The 18,585-nt window shown below is 44.7% G+C and overlaps 1 protein-coding gene and 1 pseudogene across 1 annotated transcript; both read left to right on the top strand.

Annotated features, from left to right (window-relative positions):
• Nucleotides 1-4,125: 4,125 nt before the first annotated feature.
• LOC123087546 (muscle M-line assembly protein unc-89) lies at nt 4,126-9,380 on the top strand. The gene is made up of 4 exons (XM_044509584.1): nt 4,126-5,534; nt 8,250-8,334; nt 8,902-8,943; nt 9,064-9,380. Exons 1-4 carry the CDS (start codon nt 4,251-4,253, stop codon nt 9,123-9,125), a joined length of 1,473 nt encoding a protein of 490 aa, XP_044365519.1. The 5' UTR covers nt 4,126-4,250; the 3' UTR covers nt 9,126-9,380.
• Nucleotides 9,381-9,937: 557 nt separating this feature from the next.
• LOC123087545 (G-type lectin S-receptor-like serine/threonine-protein kinase SD2-5) lies at nt 9,938-12,117 on the top strand (annotated as a pseudogene).
• Nucleotides 12,118-18,585: the final 6,468 nt, after the last annotated feature.

Below are 18,585 nucleotides of genomic sequence, written 5' to 3'. Positions count from 1 at the left end.
GTGAAGGAACTGCACCTTCTTCCTGACATCTTACAAAGTTACAATAGTTCACAGAAGATATCGATTTGAAAGTTTCTGGTGTGTGGTTTGCATCTTTAGTCCTGCATCAGTAATGTCAACCATATGACTCAATCTTGCCCATCCAGATTCAATATCCTGAACTAACTCGCGATGCACAAGGTTTCCCCCATTTATTATTTCACTTTAGTTAGACACCAGTCACCTAACTTTCAATTGGGTTAGTCAACTCCCAATGGAAGGAAGCAGCACCCACGAAGGTGCGCATAGCACCTAGGTCGTCGGTTCACGAGGAAAGGGGTGCCTCGGTGTCTATCTTATTGATCCGGGGGGTGCGGGAGCTGTTGCGCCGAAACTGGAGGTCTACGGGGCTTAGAGGGTAGGCGTTCATCCATGTGAGGATTGATGGCCGACCACTCGGTGGCCTGCCGTTGACCCCTTCGTCTCTTTTTACATCCTCCCAAAGTTGGAGGCCCAAATCGCCTTGCAAATATGATGAGCGTTATTCAAGGCATGACGGCAAAGGCGAAGTTCACCAGATATGGCAGTTCCATCGTTTCAACGACGTGGACAATGGAATAGGGACTTGATCACTTTCCCAGGTCCTTATTGAAGGATCTTTGAGCATAATCGAAGGACCCATTTGTAATATTTTATTTGTTAGAGGTCCTTCTACGGATCGTGTTGGTACAACTTGTGTTGATAATGCCAACTTCTCGCTCCTTCAGGAATCCGCGGTTTTCAAATAAAGCAGTGTATAAATGCGCTAGTGCTAACGACAACTATATTTTTCATAGGAGTAACAAAAAAATAAGTCAGGACATCCATATAAGAAAAAACAACTCATTATCTTTGATCATTGTTGAAGCGCCGACCTGCACCGCTTCAATGGCCTTCGGGGCACATAATTTTACAATTTCAATCTATACATTTTAACTTAAACAACAAAAATGTTAAACTACTGCCGATATCAAGCAAATTTTAGTTACCATGAAAGAGGCTCAATCATAAAAGTATCCATACACATAAAGTGCAGAACACTCTACATTTATTTTGCAAAGCACACACTTTTGCCGCTTTGTGACTTCAGCCAACCAAATATGTGTAAGCCAAGCCGAGGTATCCAACTAGGCAATACAATTTCTCTATAGAATGCACAAGTGCAGAAAATAGTGTCAGTCATTTGCAAAAAAAAAGAGGAATCCAGCACAAAACCGAAAATGTTATTCTCACTTACTTATTTGAATCTGCTTCTACTTGGTTCTCCATTAGAGATTGACTCCAGTAATTTGAGGTCTTAGCTGTGGTCCTATTTTGACGGTAAAGTGAGCAGAAGTTTTCATTTTCCCTCCAAAACAGAGTAGCGGTGAAAGTAGTACAGAGCTGTAGCGAGGAGTAGTACTCGGAAAAGGAGAACCATCGGATCTGATTTGTGCGGTGGATATGGGCTTTGTTAGGCATTAAAACCCCAGCGCGAAAGCCCCCGTCTCCCATTTGTTTCCAGAAGTCTCCGCGCGGCCACGATTTTTTTTAACTCCGCAGCAGCCGCGCTTCAAGAGCTCCCGACGAGGGTTTGGGCGGCGGCGGTGGCTGGTCGGAGGAGGAGAGAGGCATGACCAGGAAGAAGCACGCCGCGGTGACCCCCGCACCTTCTGAGGGCAAGGAGGGCTCTCTCACATTTGGATCAAATGAAGAGCAGAACAATGTGCAACGTGGAATTGTGAGTGCCGTAGGGCAGGGCTAATACCAATGAATCTTTGAATTGAGGAACGAGGTTACGGGAAGCAAGAACACACACCATCTTGATCTCTCCAACTCTAGTTGATGGGCAGTGACCAGATCATTCGAAAAGGAAGGAGAGGACCATTGGGGAGTGAATTCGCGCCCTAGGTATCACGGCCGTGTCCTTGTAATCGGAGAGGCATCAGGCATGCGAGGGGCGGCGATGTTCACGAGTCGGGATTTGGGGAAGCGGAGCAGTCGCGGAGCTTTTTTTTTGTTTTTTTAGGATCACCAAGCTTTATTAATCGAAAATCACAGATTGTGGGATACAAGCAAGGTCATGGGGTTGGCCAAACAAAAGGTGGCGCCCCCGACCTAAAGACAACAAGCGCTTGGCTAGCTTATGAGCTTCTATGTTTGCACTACGACTTTCGAAAAAAAATTACATTGAAACAGAACTGGAATATGAGTTAATCGCACTAATAATAGCTCTGTTTGCGTCTCTGGATCTGGTGTTTATATCTAATGCTACGATCAACTGTTGTAGCAGTCACGAAGCTGAAGAGACGAGAACGATGATGATCCAGTGCGAACAGACGTGACTTTTGCAGGTCGGTTTTCCATAGCACGGCTCCTTGGGCCTTCATTTTTTTTCCATTGTACATTCCTTTGCCCATTCTACTCACCAGAGAAGGAATACCTGGGCCGGGGCCCAGGGCGGGCGCCCTGTTTGCATGGCCTATGGGTCGGCCCTGAGTACTCCTATTGAACTGAATATTAGTTTGGTCACTAGAATTTTCCTAAAAGAAGAAAACAAGTGATGATGAGAAATTTATGCAACCCGGATTCGGCGCGAGTCCAAAATCTGAGCTGCCATAGAACCAGTGCCCCTCATCTTCATTCTTCAAGCTCCATCGTCCACACAAGTCCACAACGCTGGCCGAAGGAATACAACTGACACGGTTTGATCCGATTATCTGCACGTATTCGTTCGCCGTCCTTTTCTAAATATAAGACGTTTTTGCAGTTTGATACTTCATTCGTCCCATAGTATAAAAATGGTTTTAACACGGTTAAAAACACTTTTATATTATGAGATGAAGATAGTAGTATTTTATTACGGCAGACCATGTGTAGGGTCTGCATGTTAGAGGCGAAAATGACAGCTATATTTACAGGGAGGGAGTACGCATGGCAGGGTGTAGTAATTTCCTATAGGACAACTGCACAGTGCAGTTAGTATGCCAAATAAAATGGCTGACCGTCATTAGTAGTTAGAGTTAATAATAAAGGTAGTACACTTGATCTTTATTCAGACAGTACATTCATTTTTTTTTGGCAGGGCAAACAGTGCCATCACTGTTCATACTAATTCAACACTACTCCCTCTGTAAAGAAATATAAAGAGTGTTTAAATCACTACTTTAATATCTATAAACATTGTTATATCTCTTTTATAAGTGTCTAAATGGGTTTGCCTTAGTGTGGGAGACGAACCACAACACGCAGCCCCTCCTGCATTCCGTACAACAGATAAGTGGGAGTGGCGCCTCATGGTTGGCAAGATGGCTGCCGACGCCAATGAACCTGAGTTTGACATGTATGAGCACGTAAAAACATTGTGCTGCCCTTCCTAATATTGCCTTGGGTTGCATGCCTTTTCCTTGCAAATCGGAGTAAAGTTGGGGCTCTTACGCAAAACAATTATCTTTGTTTGCGTTTTATATCTATCCCAATGTTTAATGGCAAACAACGATGATCGTTGGCCATATCTTTCTCTAGCAATACGTATGCTGTTTTTGCTTGAGAAGGTGAATGGAGTCATATGAGGATGTCATCACCCTCGAAGATAGCAACCAAACTATCGATCCTTTATATTGGAAAGGAGGGAGCAACCTTTTTCCTTAGATAATCGGAGAAGCCTCGATCCGTCGTCCGCTTAACTGGCATATGAAACAGGCACATAATTTCACACTTCCGCAAAAATAGGCAAAGCTAGCGGGGGCATCTATTTGGTACCAAGAAATACCCTCGATCCCAAAAGCACGCAAAGTCGGAACTTGCATCGTCCAATTGAATAAGCACAACCGACAAAACATGTACCGAGCCATAGACGTGTCAGAATAGGCAAAAACTAGCTGTGGCATTTATTTGGTACCAAGAAATACCCTCGAACCTCAAAGCAAACAAAGTCAGACCTCACCGACAAACATGTGCCAAGCTACAGACGTGTCAGAATAGTTGCGACAAATCTTGGATTTACAAATTTCGTTCACATGCAGGAAAACCTTTGAAATGGCAAACCCGTTCGAGATGTGGAGTTGTGGACGTTTGCTTTGGAACACAAAAGGCGTTGGGTTTTGGTTTGGTTTGTGAAAACAACCGTAGCCGTGGCTAACATAAAAAAGAGCGCCCATTTCTCGGTTGGTTCGCGAAGCTTCGGCGCGGCCCCGAGAGATTTTGAACTCCAGAGCTCTCGGCGAGGGTTTGGGCGGCGGAGGGAGGCGGGCATGGCCGGGAAGAAGAGCGCCGCGGTGAGCTCCGTGCCTTCCGAGGGTGAGGAGAGTGCCGTCGTCCCCGGCTCCACTGCCAAGCGCGGGCCCGGCAGACCTAAGATGGACCCCGTCCCCGCCGGTGCCAGCCCCGGCTCCACTGCCAAGCGCGGGCCTGGGAGGCCTAAGAAGGATCCCGTCCCCGCCGCCGCCGGCGCCAGCCCCGGCTCCACTGCCAAGCGCGGGGCCGGGAGGCCTAAGAAGGTCGCCGCCCCCGCCGAGTCCGGCAAGGGCTCTGCTCCGGAGCCCGGGAAGAGCGAGATGGGGGAGAAGGGGGCGACCCCGAAGAAGCAGGGGAAGGGGGAGAAAGAGAAGGCGAAGGCGGCGACCCCGAAAAAGAAGGAGAAGGGGGACAAGGCGGCGGCGCCGGAGAAGAAGGAGAAGGGGGACAAGGCGGCGGCGCCGGAGAAGAAGGAGAAGGGGGACAAGGCGGCGGCGCCGGAGAAGAAGGAGAAGGGGGACAAGGCGGCGCCCCCGAAGAAGAAGGGGAAGGGGGAGAAGGCGGCGGCGCCAGAGAAGAAAGAGAAGGGGGAGAAGGTTGCTACCAAGAAGAAGGAGAAGGGGGAGAAGGGAGGGAAGGAGAAGATGGGGGACACGGCGGCGACCCCAAAGAAGAAGGAGAAGAAGGGCGGCGAGGCGGCGGAGCCCGGATCCGGATCCGGGAAGCAGGAGCCGTCCGGCGAAGCGGGGAAGCCCAAGCCCAAGCCCACGCCCAAGAAGGCGAAGCAGCAGGCCTCAGACGGGGCGGCCAAGGAGACGCCCAGCAAGAGGAAGCGCGACGACGCCGGGGAACCCCAACCCCAGAAGTCGGCCAAGAGCGCCAAAAAAGTGGACGAGGCCACGCCCACCAAGAAGAAGCAAGCCTCCTCCGGCGGTGCTGAGAAGGCCACCACACCCAGCAAGACACCCCAGAAGAAGGAGGCAAAGAGCGCCAAGAAAAGCCCCGGCAAGGCGGAGAAGGCCACGCCGACCAAGAAGCAGCAGGCCTCCGGCGGGCCGGAGAAGGCCACACCGAGCAAGAGGAAGCATGGCGATCTGGAATCCCCAAAGGCGGCGAAGAGCGGGCAGAATGGCTCTTCGCCTGCGAAGAAACAGAAGGGCAAGGCAGCAGGGGCGGCGCCGGTGGCTGCCGAGCCGGGCACCTGCAGCTTCCCGATGGCGCGGGTGCGGCTGCTGATGCGGGACAAGGACGCCACCATCCGATCTAACAATGAGACCGTCTTCCTCGTCAACAAGGCCTCGGTAAGACTTCCCCAACTTTTACTCTGAAAAATCTGAATGCAAGTTATGCAGTGATCTGTGTTGGCAATTAGAAATTTCAGTCAGGACTGAAGCTTGGTGTCATCCTATCAGAATGCCATGATTTTGGGTGGAATCTATGCTAGCTAGTGAGATTTAGATTGGTTGTGCTATCAGCCCATCAACGCCCACAAGGTGTTCGATGAGTTGTCTGTCGTGTTCTCACTGTCGATCGTTTGTCTCTACCCTTGGTCAGTCAATATTCCAGTGTAAAGTTGTCTGAGATGTCAAAGCTTGATTTTGTGCTGAGCCAAATGTCAACATAATAAGCTGTGTCTGCTTCTGCTGCTGGCAGTACAAAACTGTCTCACAAGTGAACTGTGAGGACGTCTTTCTTGGCATGTTTTGCAGTGATTTGTAGATAGTACTGTCTATTTCTGCTGTAGATGTGCACATTTCGTCCATGTTTTCACTTTGGTTTTTCCTAAGCATATCCACTTGAAATATCGTGTCGAAGTGGTAGGAAACCGTGTTATCTAGAGAGAAAAATTGGTGTTCTTTTTTTGGATGGAAGAATATGACCGGTGTTAGTAAAATGGTGTTGTATTTCCAGATTGTTTCTACTATTGCTGAACTTGTATTTGATTGTTAGTCATTCATGGATGAGCTAAATTTATGAGATTGCTCATTATGTAGCTTAATATTCCCAGGCTCACCTTAAACATATTGTTTCTTGTAAATTCATAAATGTCATGGATGAGCTAAATTAGTAGATGAAATGTTCGTTTTAAAATTTAATTTATACTCCCACTGTCCCAAAATAAGTGTCAAGTTGTACTAAATAAACGACACTTATTTTGGGATGGAGGGAGTATGTAGTAAGATTTGCACTGGAATATCAAGCTTCAGCCATCATCCAAAAGAGGAGTAGAAGGAATCCTAGACTACCCAACCAGCCAGTTTACTTGGTGGTCGATGCATTTCTCTCCCCCCCGACAGTTGTGCAGTGCTGCCAGCCTGGCAACATTGTTCTGAAAGCTGGCTTATGCTACTGCCTACTAGTTGTAGTGGTTTTGTCCGTAATCAAGGCAGCAACAACGTTATGCACAAGTACATAGTCACTGCACTGCCCACCTCCCGTTGCCTCTACTTGCTCCAATAGTTTGATTCATCTTCGTGCTGTTTCTTCTTTATCTTGCTAACTCACGTGCTTATCTTCCAGCAAAATTCTAATTGCTTCTTGTAATTCTTTTCGAGCACCAAACAAGATGGCCATAAGTTGGAAGTCCAGTCTGGCAAGTGAATTTGTTTCTTACTTTCTGGTCCTGCTGAGGAGACCATAAGTTCATAGCACCAACCGCTGGAAGTCCTGTAATTCTTCACTAACCAATAGAGTTTTTTTCTTTCGGGATTGGTATTTGTAATTCATCAATCACTAGATGAAGGTCTTTTGGTTCAACATGATTAAACTGTACCTGCAGCATAGCAGACTGAGGAGGAAGTTGACCTGTGTAAGCTGACAGTGTGGTATAAGTGTATAACAAGCGTGGCCTGATTGCATAGTTACCTCCTGTAGTGCACTAACTCATGTAGATTTCAGTTGTCAACTAAAAAGGTTGCAATGATAATTTACATTTATGGCATCCAGGTTCATAAGAATTATAAGCTTGCTGAGATCATCCAAGTATCTGACTGGGAACATATTCTATTAGAATGGCATCCTTCTTGTTCTAAAAAGTTCAGTTCAATAAAAAAAATCCAGTGTCCTGAATTCTAGACAAGATAATGCAAGCTAGCCTGAAGGTGATGCCCGACCAATAAGAAAAGGAAATTTGCCCCGAGAACAAATTTATCTTTTATTTAGGCGGAGAGATTTAGGCATGCACGTGACAAGTAAAGTGACCCAAAGCAAAGCTAAAATTGTCGCCCCCCCCCCCTCCCCCAACCAAATGCTTCTCTTTCCTTGCTGTTTGACCATTTTTCATTTTTTTTGAAAATATTGGGGGGAAACAATGGTTGGTGTACCCTGTTTATCTTCGTTGCAACCTGTATTTATGTATCGGTGCCATTCTTTTGGTACTCAGTGATTATGACATCTACTGAATCTTCAATGGGATAGTGTTGTCTATTTCTGCTGATTCAAAATTCAAAATTCAGATTTCCAATCTGCCAAGTGAGTTCTGGTGCTTAGACTTCTGTAATGTGCATGGATTTCAGTTTCAGTGAGGATGCTATTAGAATGTCATCATTCTTGTTCTAAAGTTCAGTTCTAAAATAGCCTCTTGAATTCTAGGAAATGTAATGTGAGCTACCCTGAAGCGATGCCCAACGAGTAAAAAATAATCCCGAGAAGTGAGAACGACAGGGAGTAATTACGACATGGATGTGACAAGAAAAGTAACACCAAGCAAGGATCAGATTGTTGGAGTGGCTTCTCTTTGCTTGCACGATACTCCCTCTGTAAACTAATATAAGATCATTTGGATCACTAAACTAAAGTAGTGATCTAAATTATTCTTATATTAGTTTACAGAGGGAGTATTTCAAAAGTGTTATGGGAAACAGTGGCTGGTGTACCTCGTTTATCTTTGTTGCAACTTGTATTTATGTACCAGTGCCATTTTCTTTTGGTATGCAGTGATTATGACATGTACTGAATCTCGAACTGGATAGTGTTATCGTGTTATATATATATTCATGTTACACATGCACCTGCAGGAGTTATTCTTGGAGGTATTTGCGAAGGATGCTCATCAGAATGCCCTGAAGGAACGTAAAAAGTCAATTACCTACGAGAACCTTTGTAAGTTGACCCTCCTTTTGTTTGCTGTATCCTTATCTAGGAACCCATTTATCTTGTTTGTTGACTATGCTGCCTGAAAGACAGTTCATGTCGAAATAAAGAGCCTCTGTAGACCATACAGTGGATGCATTTGATATGATACTCATTAGTAAAGCAAGTGGTCATAATGTCTTACCCTATTGTTACGATGGTTTTCGCCACTCTTGTCTGAGTAGGCTATGTCACATCCCCTAGGACATCTTGCATGAGTAATTGAAGTGGGTATCTGTTTTCCCATTATCGGTTGCAATCCTTAGCCTGTATTAGCGCTTGATACATTGGGTGTTGTGCTAGCAAATTTGATATCAAGTTTGTTTTTCAAGGAACCAGACATGTTTTGTTGGATGCCAAATATTACTTTCCAAAGACTTGAGGGTTCTTTATTTAAAAGAACTGCGAGTACCCTAAAGTTATCATCATTTCCTCTACTGTTGGTGTTGATAAATCTGAACCGTTCTTGTATCAATTCCAAGTTAATCTAAAACCACAAATCTTACAATGACTCTGCTGTCCTATATATCTTTTCAGCGACGGCGGTGTGCAAGGAGAAACGGTACAAGTTCCTATCAGGTAAAGCTTGTTTTACCCTATTTCTGTTTAAATCCGCAGATGCCTGCGTAGTATGTGTGTAGCAAAGACTGGGTGGTGCTGACAGACAGACATCTTGCCGTTTGTTTTGCGTGTGTCCAGATTTCGTGCCACTGAGGGTGACGGCCGGGGATGCACTCAAGGCTGTGGTGAAGGAGCCGTAGAATAGACAGACAAGGTGGTGCATGTCATGCCAGTGCTTGTCCTGTGCTAGCTAGCCTGTGTAGTGTAGGGAGGGAGAAGGAGAAGGACGTGATCTGAGGGTAGAGCTGTTTGTACTAGCGTGTTCTTCTCTGTCTGTCTGTCTGTACTAGGCAAGGACAGGTTGAGTAACAAGCAGAGTAAGACCAGTGATGTTTGTGGATGTATGAACGACTACGTGCTGAAGCTCATGTACCTGTGCCTGTGTGTTGTCTTGATGTTGAGGAAGGAGTGCAGAAGCTGGTTAAACTGGGAATGAAGCAAGCAAGCAAGCATGCGTGCATGCTGGGGTACATACATTAGTTTTTCTCAAACATTTGTCTCCTGAAACCTGCTGCTTGGTACGTACATGCCTCAGCAATTTCTCTACTAGCTGAAACATTGATGAAATTGCACGAACCCTGCTAGATATATGCTTGGAGAAATTGCCCACCGCAAAGGCAGCGTCTGCACCGGAAGAGCGGGCTCGAGGTGAGTCATTCTCCCTGCTAGATGTATGGGGTGAACTCATGTCTTGGACATTGTTTCTTTTTGTTGCTTATTACAATGGTTTTAGAGATTATCAAGTGCTTTTCCAGGGTCAGCAGTCTTCAGCCCAACAATCAATGCCGTCCGTGTCCCTTGGCTGTTTTTTTCAACCAAACGTCTCGCTCCACAGCAGCTAGCCAGCCAGCAAGCAAGTTTGGCTAACACCAACATCCACAAGCAGAAGAAAAGGAACTTACCTTTGTCCTAGGGCGAGGGAGTCGAAACATTTTCCAGGATGATTAGGACTTGTCATGAATGACTCAATAATTTCCACACACTTTTCGAGTTTATTGAGTGTTTTTGGAGTTGCTTTTATTCAGCCCAAACATTTCGAAATCACCACCCTCGACTCAACTTGCTTTTGGAGTTGGAACATCCACATAGAGTTTGCAGTAATACTTCTCTACTTGATGATCAAGGTCATGTCTTCAGGTTCTAAATTTGCGTATGCAACTGATACTCTCCTTCCGGGCCAATTTCTAAGTGGTAACCAGACCTTGCTTTCGAAAAATGGTGCCTTCAAGTTGGGTTTCGACTGCCTGTTTCCTCCTTGTGGTTATGATTCTACGTTTGGCATATGGTATATTAAGTCATCAGCTTGTCGCCCTCTTCTAGTTTGGTCGCCCTTAGGTGATTCCACAAACTGTTACCCTGTGTACTCGAGCTTTGGCTTCACAACCTATGGCAACTTAGAACTAGACTGTATTCCAGTTAGCGGTGGAATAATTCCTGGATGGTCATCATATCCGTATTCATCAGAAGTTATAAATAGTACTACTACTTCTCTACTCACAGTGCTTCTTGACAATGGAAATCTCGTAATAAGAGATCCAGTGAAGAGTTCACTGGTGATCTGGCAAAGCTTTGATAATCCAATTGGTACACTGCTGCCTGGAGGATGGCTGGGATTTAATAGAAACACGAGCAACAACATCTTCCTTATTCCCCATGCTTCTGTTATATCCTGGGATTACAACTATGGTTTAGTTCTGGCTATGAATCCAAACCAAGGTGGAGGGTTTATTGTCGAACAGATTGATGAATATGTTTCCAATAAGGAAGATTATCATGAAATTTATCACGGCACTTTCCCCAGCTGGATGGGGATACATCAAGATGGAGGCAATTTTCTCCTGTTCAGCGATGCACGTGTATATGTACAGCTGAATAACGGCGGTACTATGACTGCAGCTAAACTTGGGGAATGTGGATCTGTGTTGTGGTCTGCTCATGCTCCACATATTCACAAGATACAAATTGTTATTTCAACAGTGATAGTTGTGTTAACCCTCGTCCTCACTGGTCTAGTTCTTTTGCGGATAATCCAGAAGAAGTCATTTATGGACAGACCGGTGAATTCGAACAGCAGCCTCACGATCTTCTCAAACGCCCAGATAAAGAAAGCTACCGGAAATTTCTCGGTAAAGCTTGGAGAAGGAGGTTTTGGCTGTGTTTTCAAGGGAACATTGCAAGGTTCCTCTGTGGTGGCTGTCAAGAAGCTAAAAGAATTTGGACAAGGGGAGAAGCAATTCCGAGCGGAAGTGCAAACGATTGGAATGATCCAACACATCAATGTTGTTCGTTTATTTGGATTTTGTGCCGAAGGAAGTAAAAGGCTGCTGGTGTACGAGTACATGGAGAATGGATCTTTGAGTTCTCATCTGTTTTCGAAAAGCCCGGCAGCTTTGGGCTGGGAGGTCCGGTACCGGATAGCACTTGGAACTGCAAGAGGCTTGGCTTACCTGCATGAGGGATGCACGGACTGTATCATACACTGTGACATGAAGCCGGACAATGTACTCCTTGACGCAGATTTCTGTCCTAAGGTTGCAGACTTTGGTTTGGCCAAACTTCTTGGCCGGGATTTTAGCAGGGCATTGACAACGATGCGTGGGACCATCGGATACCTTGCGCCGGAGTGGATCTCAGGGCTACCGATCACGCATAAGGCTGATGCCTACAGCTACGGAATGATGCTTCTTGAAATCGTATCGGGGCGAATGCGGAGAAAATCAAACAGGGGAGGTTTACTTACTTTCCCATCTTTGCTGCAGTCAAGGTGAATGAAGGAGATGTTATGTGCCTGCTGGACAGCAGGTTGGAAGACGATGTGGATGTGGATGTGGAGCAGCTGATCAGGGCTTGCAGAACTGCATGCTGGTGCATTCAGGATGCTGAAGATCATAGGCCAATGATGGGGCAAGTTGTTCAGATGCTTGAAGGCGTTCTGGATGTCCAAGTACCTCCCGTTCCAAGGTCGCTCCAGAATTGGGTGGGCATGGACGACTGCTCTCGCTCTACTGATTTATATAGTCTCTGAATTCTCCTGTTTCTATATGTCGAAATGTATGTCAAGAATTAAGCTACTATCAGAGTTATATTCTCTAAACCGAAGTAATGACTTGTAATTTGTTATCATAAATTCGTCTGAGCACTGAATTTTGGAAGTATGACCAAGTTAATTTGTGTTCTGTATGAATTTGGGTCAGATGCACATGCCACCGAAATATTTAGGACCCGCTTAAACTGACTTAAATGTGCAACATTTTGATCCAGCATTATTTGAAACGAGAAGCTGAATCATAACCGGCACAGAAGTGATATCTTCTGCTCTCTTTGATCCATATTAACTGTCGTTGCTTTACTACAACTTTGTACTAAAGTTGTACCAAAGCAACAACAATTAATATGCATCGGAGGGAGTACATGGTAGTATCTAGTTTCTTCAGTTCATCGGTGATCTTCATTATATTAGAGCAACTCTAACCGATCCATTGGAAGAGTAAACATTTCTTTGGGGTTTTGCCTAGTTTGTTTGCACAATATCAAAACAAAAGTGGTCACACTGGAACTGGTCCTCACCAACCAACCCACCGCACCGGACCTGACCTCGTCCCGTCTCGTCCGGTCACGTCTCTCTGACATTAAACAGGTGTGGAGACCGGGACGCGGCGCGAGCGACGCTCTCGGTCGACGCACCGCTTCAATGCCGGCTCCAGGCATGAATGTGACGCGAGGAGCAGACGAGAGGTCAAGCGGGAGAGGTTATTGGGGTGGGACCGGCATGCGAAACGCGTACATGGCGGTGGTGTCCGGACTGCGCTGGATGGTTTGCAGTGCCTGGACAATTATGTCTGGACGTTTACAGGCGGTGTGAGGTCCGCATTGAAGATGCCTAACCGCTTACTTAATGCAGATTAACGAAAAGACCCTTTTAAAGTTTTCTAAGGGGCCAATAATATAATTTTATAAGGAGCTCTCTCATCCAATTCTTTTAATTCACTATATTCCCTAATCTTAGAGGTATTCACTTTTGAATTCAGTTTACGATTTTGATCGGATCAATGATTTGTCATCAATTGACAGCAATTGGCCTATAAAACATATCAGCACTGATACTATAGCATCAATAATTCTTTTAATTCATTATGCTCCCTAGTTTAGGAGCTCTCTGATTCGATTAAGGTACTTAATTTTGGATTTGGTTCATGTCTCACCAAGTCAACACTTTTCAAATCAATTGACAGCAACCGGACTATAAAACATATCAGTCCCGTGCACCCACTCACCACCCCGAAAAAAGAAACGCTGGTATGTAATGTAACACCAATATAATAAATGCATCCACCGACATAGATTTTTTTTTCATATAAGCATGGGTTGATCGGCAGATAACACTGAATCACACCACAAAGACCCCACCAAAACACCGTATTCTGTTTTCTTAAGAGAGGTAATATCATCAGAAGTCATAATACTTGCACTCGAAGTTTGGTGCTATAACTTTGAAAATATGGAATTGCGGTCGCTAAACTTGACTCAAGCGTGCAAATACAGTCACAAATGCGTATGCAGGGGTATCCGTGTGTATGGACCCATATGTCAGCGAGTGAAGGCGCTTGGCCGAGACTTTTTTTTGCACAAAAACACACTCGTTTTTTTATTTGCGGAAAAGCTGACCATCGCGAGGGATTTCTGAGCAAAATCCCCTAATATTTTTTAATTTGCAGAAAAGCCACACTGCTCAGCTCTTAGATACCAGAATTAACAAAAAGAAAAAGAAAAAGGGGAAGCCAGGTTCCGAACGCTTACGACGCGAGGTACTCCAACCAATCCACTAATCAAGTTCCAGCGTAAATAGTACGTGTACTAACAAGCAAACGCATGTGCAACTTAAATATGCTGAACATACTGCGCCTATTTTGCGCGCACTACTTGTAACACGTAATTAATAAAGTAACATTCTAAAAACATTATACATGCAATGCAAATGATCATTAGAATAAAAACATTTAAATATAAACTTGTCTATTATATAAAAATATTTAGTTAATACCGACATTGAAAATGTTTATTAAATAAATATGTTTAATGAATCCAAAAAATATATACACTCTAAATATTTACGAATGTTCACTTATGTATAATATTTACCCATGACTAATATTCAAAAAATTATATAATTTAAATATTAAACACTGTTGAATATTCGTGTCAACAGTTTAACTTTTAAATTATGAAATTATAACTCACATTTTTTATTAAAATATTTATAATTTATGTACATACTATCTACCAATTTCTAAAAAAACAATCAGGTGCAAAATGGGCTGCAGTAACCATAACGCTTATGTTCTAGTACTCCCTCCATCCCGAAATATCGAAGCAGTCTTACAAAATCCTTCCAAGGTGCAGAGAAGCACTCATCTTTGCTCATCCACGTGATTGTCCTAGCATTCCCATTAGCAAAGTGGATAGTGGCAAGCACTAGTAGAAAAAGGGTCAAACGTGAAGCGCATTAGTGCCGGTTTGAATTTGAGCCGGCACTGATGTGTGCATTAGTGCCGATTCCAACGGCTAGCCGGCCGCTCTCATTAGTATCGGTTCGTGGCGAACCTTTAGCACCGGTTCGTGCCACGAACCGGTACTAAAGTGAGTGGTGGCAGGATGTTGTCAGTCCGGGGCCCCTCCAGCACCTTTAGTATCGGGTTGTATCATGAACCGGTACTAAAGGTCGTCCTACATAGACCCTTTGTCCACCCGAGCTCGCTCTGTTCTTCCCCTTTCCCCTCTCCTCTCCGTTCTTTTCCCTCTTCCTCTCAAGCTCATCACACATTTTGCCCAAAATTTGTGAAGATATGAAGGCCCCCATCCATTCAAATGATCACAAAGGTTAGCAACTTTGTCCTTTCATCTTTCATTGCTAGATTAGCTCGTGCAATGCTTTATATAGTGATTGATTTTTGAGTTTAGTAATTTGGGAGGAATTATATATATGTGCTAGTATTTGATTTATATGCAATTTGAGGTCAAAAATAACACTTAGTTTGCATATGTAGGTGTGGTTTACTTAGTACCTTCTAAATCTCCGTCGTAACTACCATCGATCGCTCGCAACGTCCCGTCGCTGGCACCACCTTGTGGTGAGCCTCTTGTTCATGAAGTTTTATATAAAAAATTGATGTTTGTGTGATTTGGATATATAGTTACTCGTATAATTATCTTACCCATACATTGTTTGTTATACATAGTGCCATGGTTTTGATATCCGTCCCCGTCGGCCCTCGTCCGGATTATGATTCGGATGTGGTATATTCTCTTTTAAAACTATTCATTGCATTTCGTGTTTATGACAAATTATGCCCATCAAGTTGACATAGATATTTGTATGTAGGAGGTAGTTGAACCAGAAATTCCAACCGACCCTATTGTCGAGAGGTTAAATTTAGTTGAAAGAGAAAACGAGGATTTGAAGGAAAAATTGAAAAGAATTGAGGGGGAGAAGATGGAATTGGAGTTGCATGTTGCCGATGTCGTCGATGATCACAAGATTAAGATGGAGAAAATGCGCTTGAAGATTAGAAAAATTAAAAAATATGCCATTCATAGTGAGGCTTGGTATCATTATGCTGTTGGATCAATTGTTACCTTAGTTGCAATCTTGATCGCATTTGTTGTTGCATTTAAATTCTTTAGCTAGAGAGTTATTTGTTTGTTGCATTAAGTGTTGTATGATCTTTATGTATGAACTTTATGTATTGTATTAATTTGGTGTTTTCGGTGCTGTGTATTGAAGATGAGCCGGCAATGGATGTACGATGACCGATGCTGTCCTGAGTTCATTAATGGCGTGCGTACTTTTCTGCTTGCGGCTGAGGCAAACAAGCGGGCGGATGGTTTTATGCCTTGTCCATGTGCTGGCTGTAAGAATGGTCACAATTACTCTACATCAAGAACCATTCACGTCCACCTGTTTGAGTCCGGTTTCATGCCCCACTATAATGTTTGGACCAAGCATGAAGAAAGAGGGGTTATGATGGAAGACAATGAAGAAGAAGAGGACGACGACAGCTATCCTGGCCATGGGTTCCCTGAATACGATGATACAACAATGAGGGAAGAAGCTGAGCCGGTAATGCGGGAAGAAGCTGAGCCGACAATGCGGGAAGAAGCTGAAGAAGAGGCATCAGATGAGCCCGTTAATGATCTAGGTCGGGCCATTGCCGATGCAAAGAGAAACTGCGCAAGTGATTTGGAGAAGAAGAAGTTGCAGCGCATGTTAGAGGATCACAAAAAAATGTTGTACCCGAATTGCGTAGGTGACAAGAAAAAGCTGGGCACCACACTGGAATTACTACAATGGAAGACAGAGAATGGTGTATCTGACAAGGGATTTGGAAAGTTGCTGGTAATGATAAATAATATGCTTCCAAAGGACAACGAATTGCCTGAGAGTACGTACGAAGCAAAGAAGGCTGTCTGCCCTCTAGGGTTAGAGGTGCAGAAGATACATGCATGCCCTAATGATTGCATCCTCTACCGCGGTGAGTACAAGGATTTGAACGCTTGCCCAGTATGCGGTGCATTGCGCTATAAGATCAGCCGCGATGACCCTGGTGATGTCGAGGGCGAGCGCCCCAGGAAGAAGATTCCTGCCAAGGTGATGTGGTATGCTCCTATAATACCACGGTTGAAACGTTTGTTCCAAAACAAAGAGCATGCCAAGGCGATGCGATGGCACAGAGAAGACCGTAAGAAAGACGGAAAGTTGAGAGTACCCGCTGACGGGTCGCAGATGACGGGAAGGAGTTTGCAGATGACGCAAGGAATGTATGGTTTGGTCTAAGCGCAGATGGCATTAATCCTTTTGGGGAGCAGAGCAGCAACCATAGCACCTGGCCTGTGACTCTATGTTTGTATAACCTTCCTCCTTGGTTGTGCATGAAGCGGAAGTTCATTATGATGCCAGTGCTCATCCAAGGCCCTAAGCAACCCGGCAACGACATTGATGTGTACCTAAGGCCATTAGTTGAAGAACTCTTACAACTGTGGAATGGAACATGTGTACGTGCGTGGGATGAGCACATGGGGGAAGAATTTGACCTAAAGGCGTTGCTATTCGTGACCATCAATGATTGGCCTGCTCTCAGTAACCTTTCAGGATAGACAAACAAGGGATACCGCGCATGCACGCACTGTTTGGACGACACCGACAGTATATATTTGGCTAATTGTAAGAAGAATGTGTACTTGGGATATCGTCGATTTCTTCTGAGCAGGCATCCCGTAAGAAAGAAAGGCAAGCATTTCAAAGGTGAGGCGGATCACCGGACGAAGCCTCGCCACCGTACTGGTGCTGATGTACATGATATGGTCAAGGATTTGAAGGTGGTCTTTGGAAAGGGTCCTGGTGGACAACCTGTTCCAAATGATGCTGACGGACGCGCACCCATGTGGAAGAATAAATCTATATTTTGGGACCTGCCCTATTGGAAAGACCTAGAGGTCCGCTCTGCAATCGACGTGATGCACGTGACGAAGAATCTTTGTGTGACCCTGCTTGGCTTCTTGGGCGTGTATGGGAATACAAAAGATACACCTGAGGCACGGGAGGACCAGCAACGTATGCACGGAAAAGATGGCATACATCAGGGTCATGCAAGCTACGCTCTTACCAAAGAAGAGAAGGAAATCTTCTTTGAATGCCTGCTCAGTATTAAGGTACCATCTGGCTTCTCGTCGAATATAAAGGGAATAATAAACATGGCAGAGAAAAAGTTTCAGAACCTAAAGTCTCATGACTGCCACATGATTATGACGCAACTCCTTCCGGTTGCATTGAGGGGGCTTCTACCGAAAAATGTTCGATTAGCCATTGTGAAGCTATGTGCATTCCTCACTGCAATCTCTCAGAAGGTAATTGATCCAGAAATCATACCAAGGTTAGAGAATGATTTGGTGCAATGTCTTGTCAGTTTCGAGTTGGTGTTCCCACCATCCTTCTTCAACATCATGACGCACGTCCTAGTTCACCTATGTGAAGAGATTAACGTTTTGGGTCTTGTATTTCTACACAATATGTTCCCCTTTGAGAGGTTCATGGGAGTCTTAAAGAAATATGTTCATAACCGTGCTAGGCCAGAAGGAAGCATCTCCAAGGGCCATGAAAATGAGGAGGTCATTGAGTTTTTTATTGACTTTATTCCTGACCTTAAACCGATTGGTGTTCCTGAATCGTGGCATAAGGGCAGACTGGATGGAAAAGGCACGCTAGGAGGGGAACAAATAATATGTATGAACGGACATTCTCTCACCGAAGCACACTACACGGTTCTAAAGAATTCCGCTTTGGTGGCTCCGTATATGGATGAACACAAGAATTTGCTACGCTCCAAACACCCGGAGCAGTCTGATGACTGGATTACACGTGAACAAACCAGGAGTTTCGCCAGCTGGTTGCAGACACGTACCATGCATGACGCCTCTATTGAAGATGACCTGTACTTACTGTCCCAGTTACCATCTTCGAATATAATGACTTTCAAAGGGTACGAGATAAATGGTAATACATTTTACACGATCGCCCAAGATAAGAAGAGCACCAACCAAAACAGT

Source organism: Triticum aestivum, chromosome 4A (genome assembly GCF_018294505.1).
Source record: "Triticum aestivum cultivar Chinese Spring chromosome 4A, IWGSC CS RefSeq v2.1, whole genome shotgun sequence".
In the NCBI taxonomy this organism is placed as follows: Eukaryota; Viridiplantae; Streptophyta; class Magnoliopsida; order Poales; family Poaceae; genus Triticum; species Triticum aestivum.
Note: the sequence above shows the minus strand (reverse complement) of the source record. Positions and strands in the feature narration are given on the sequence as shown.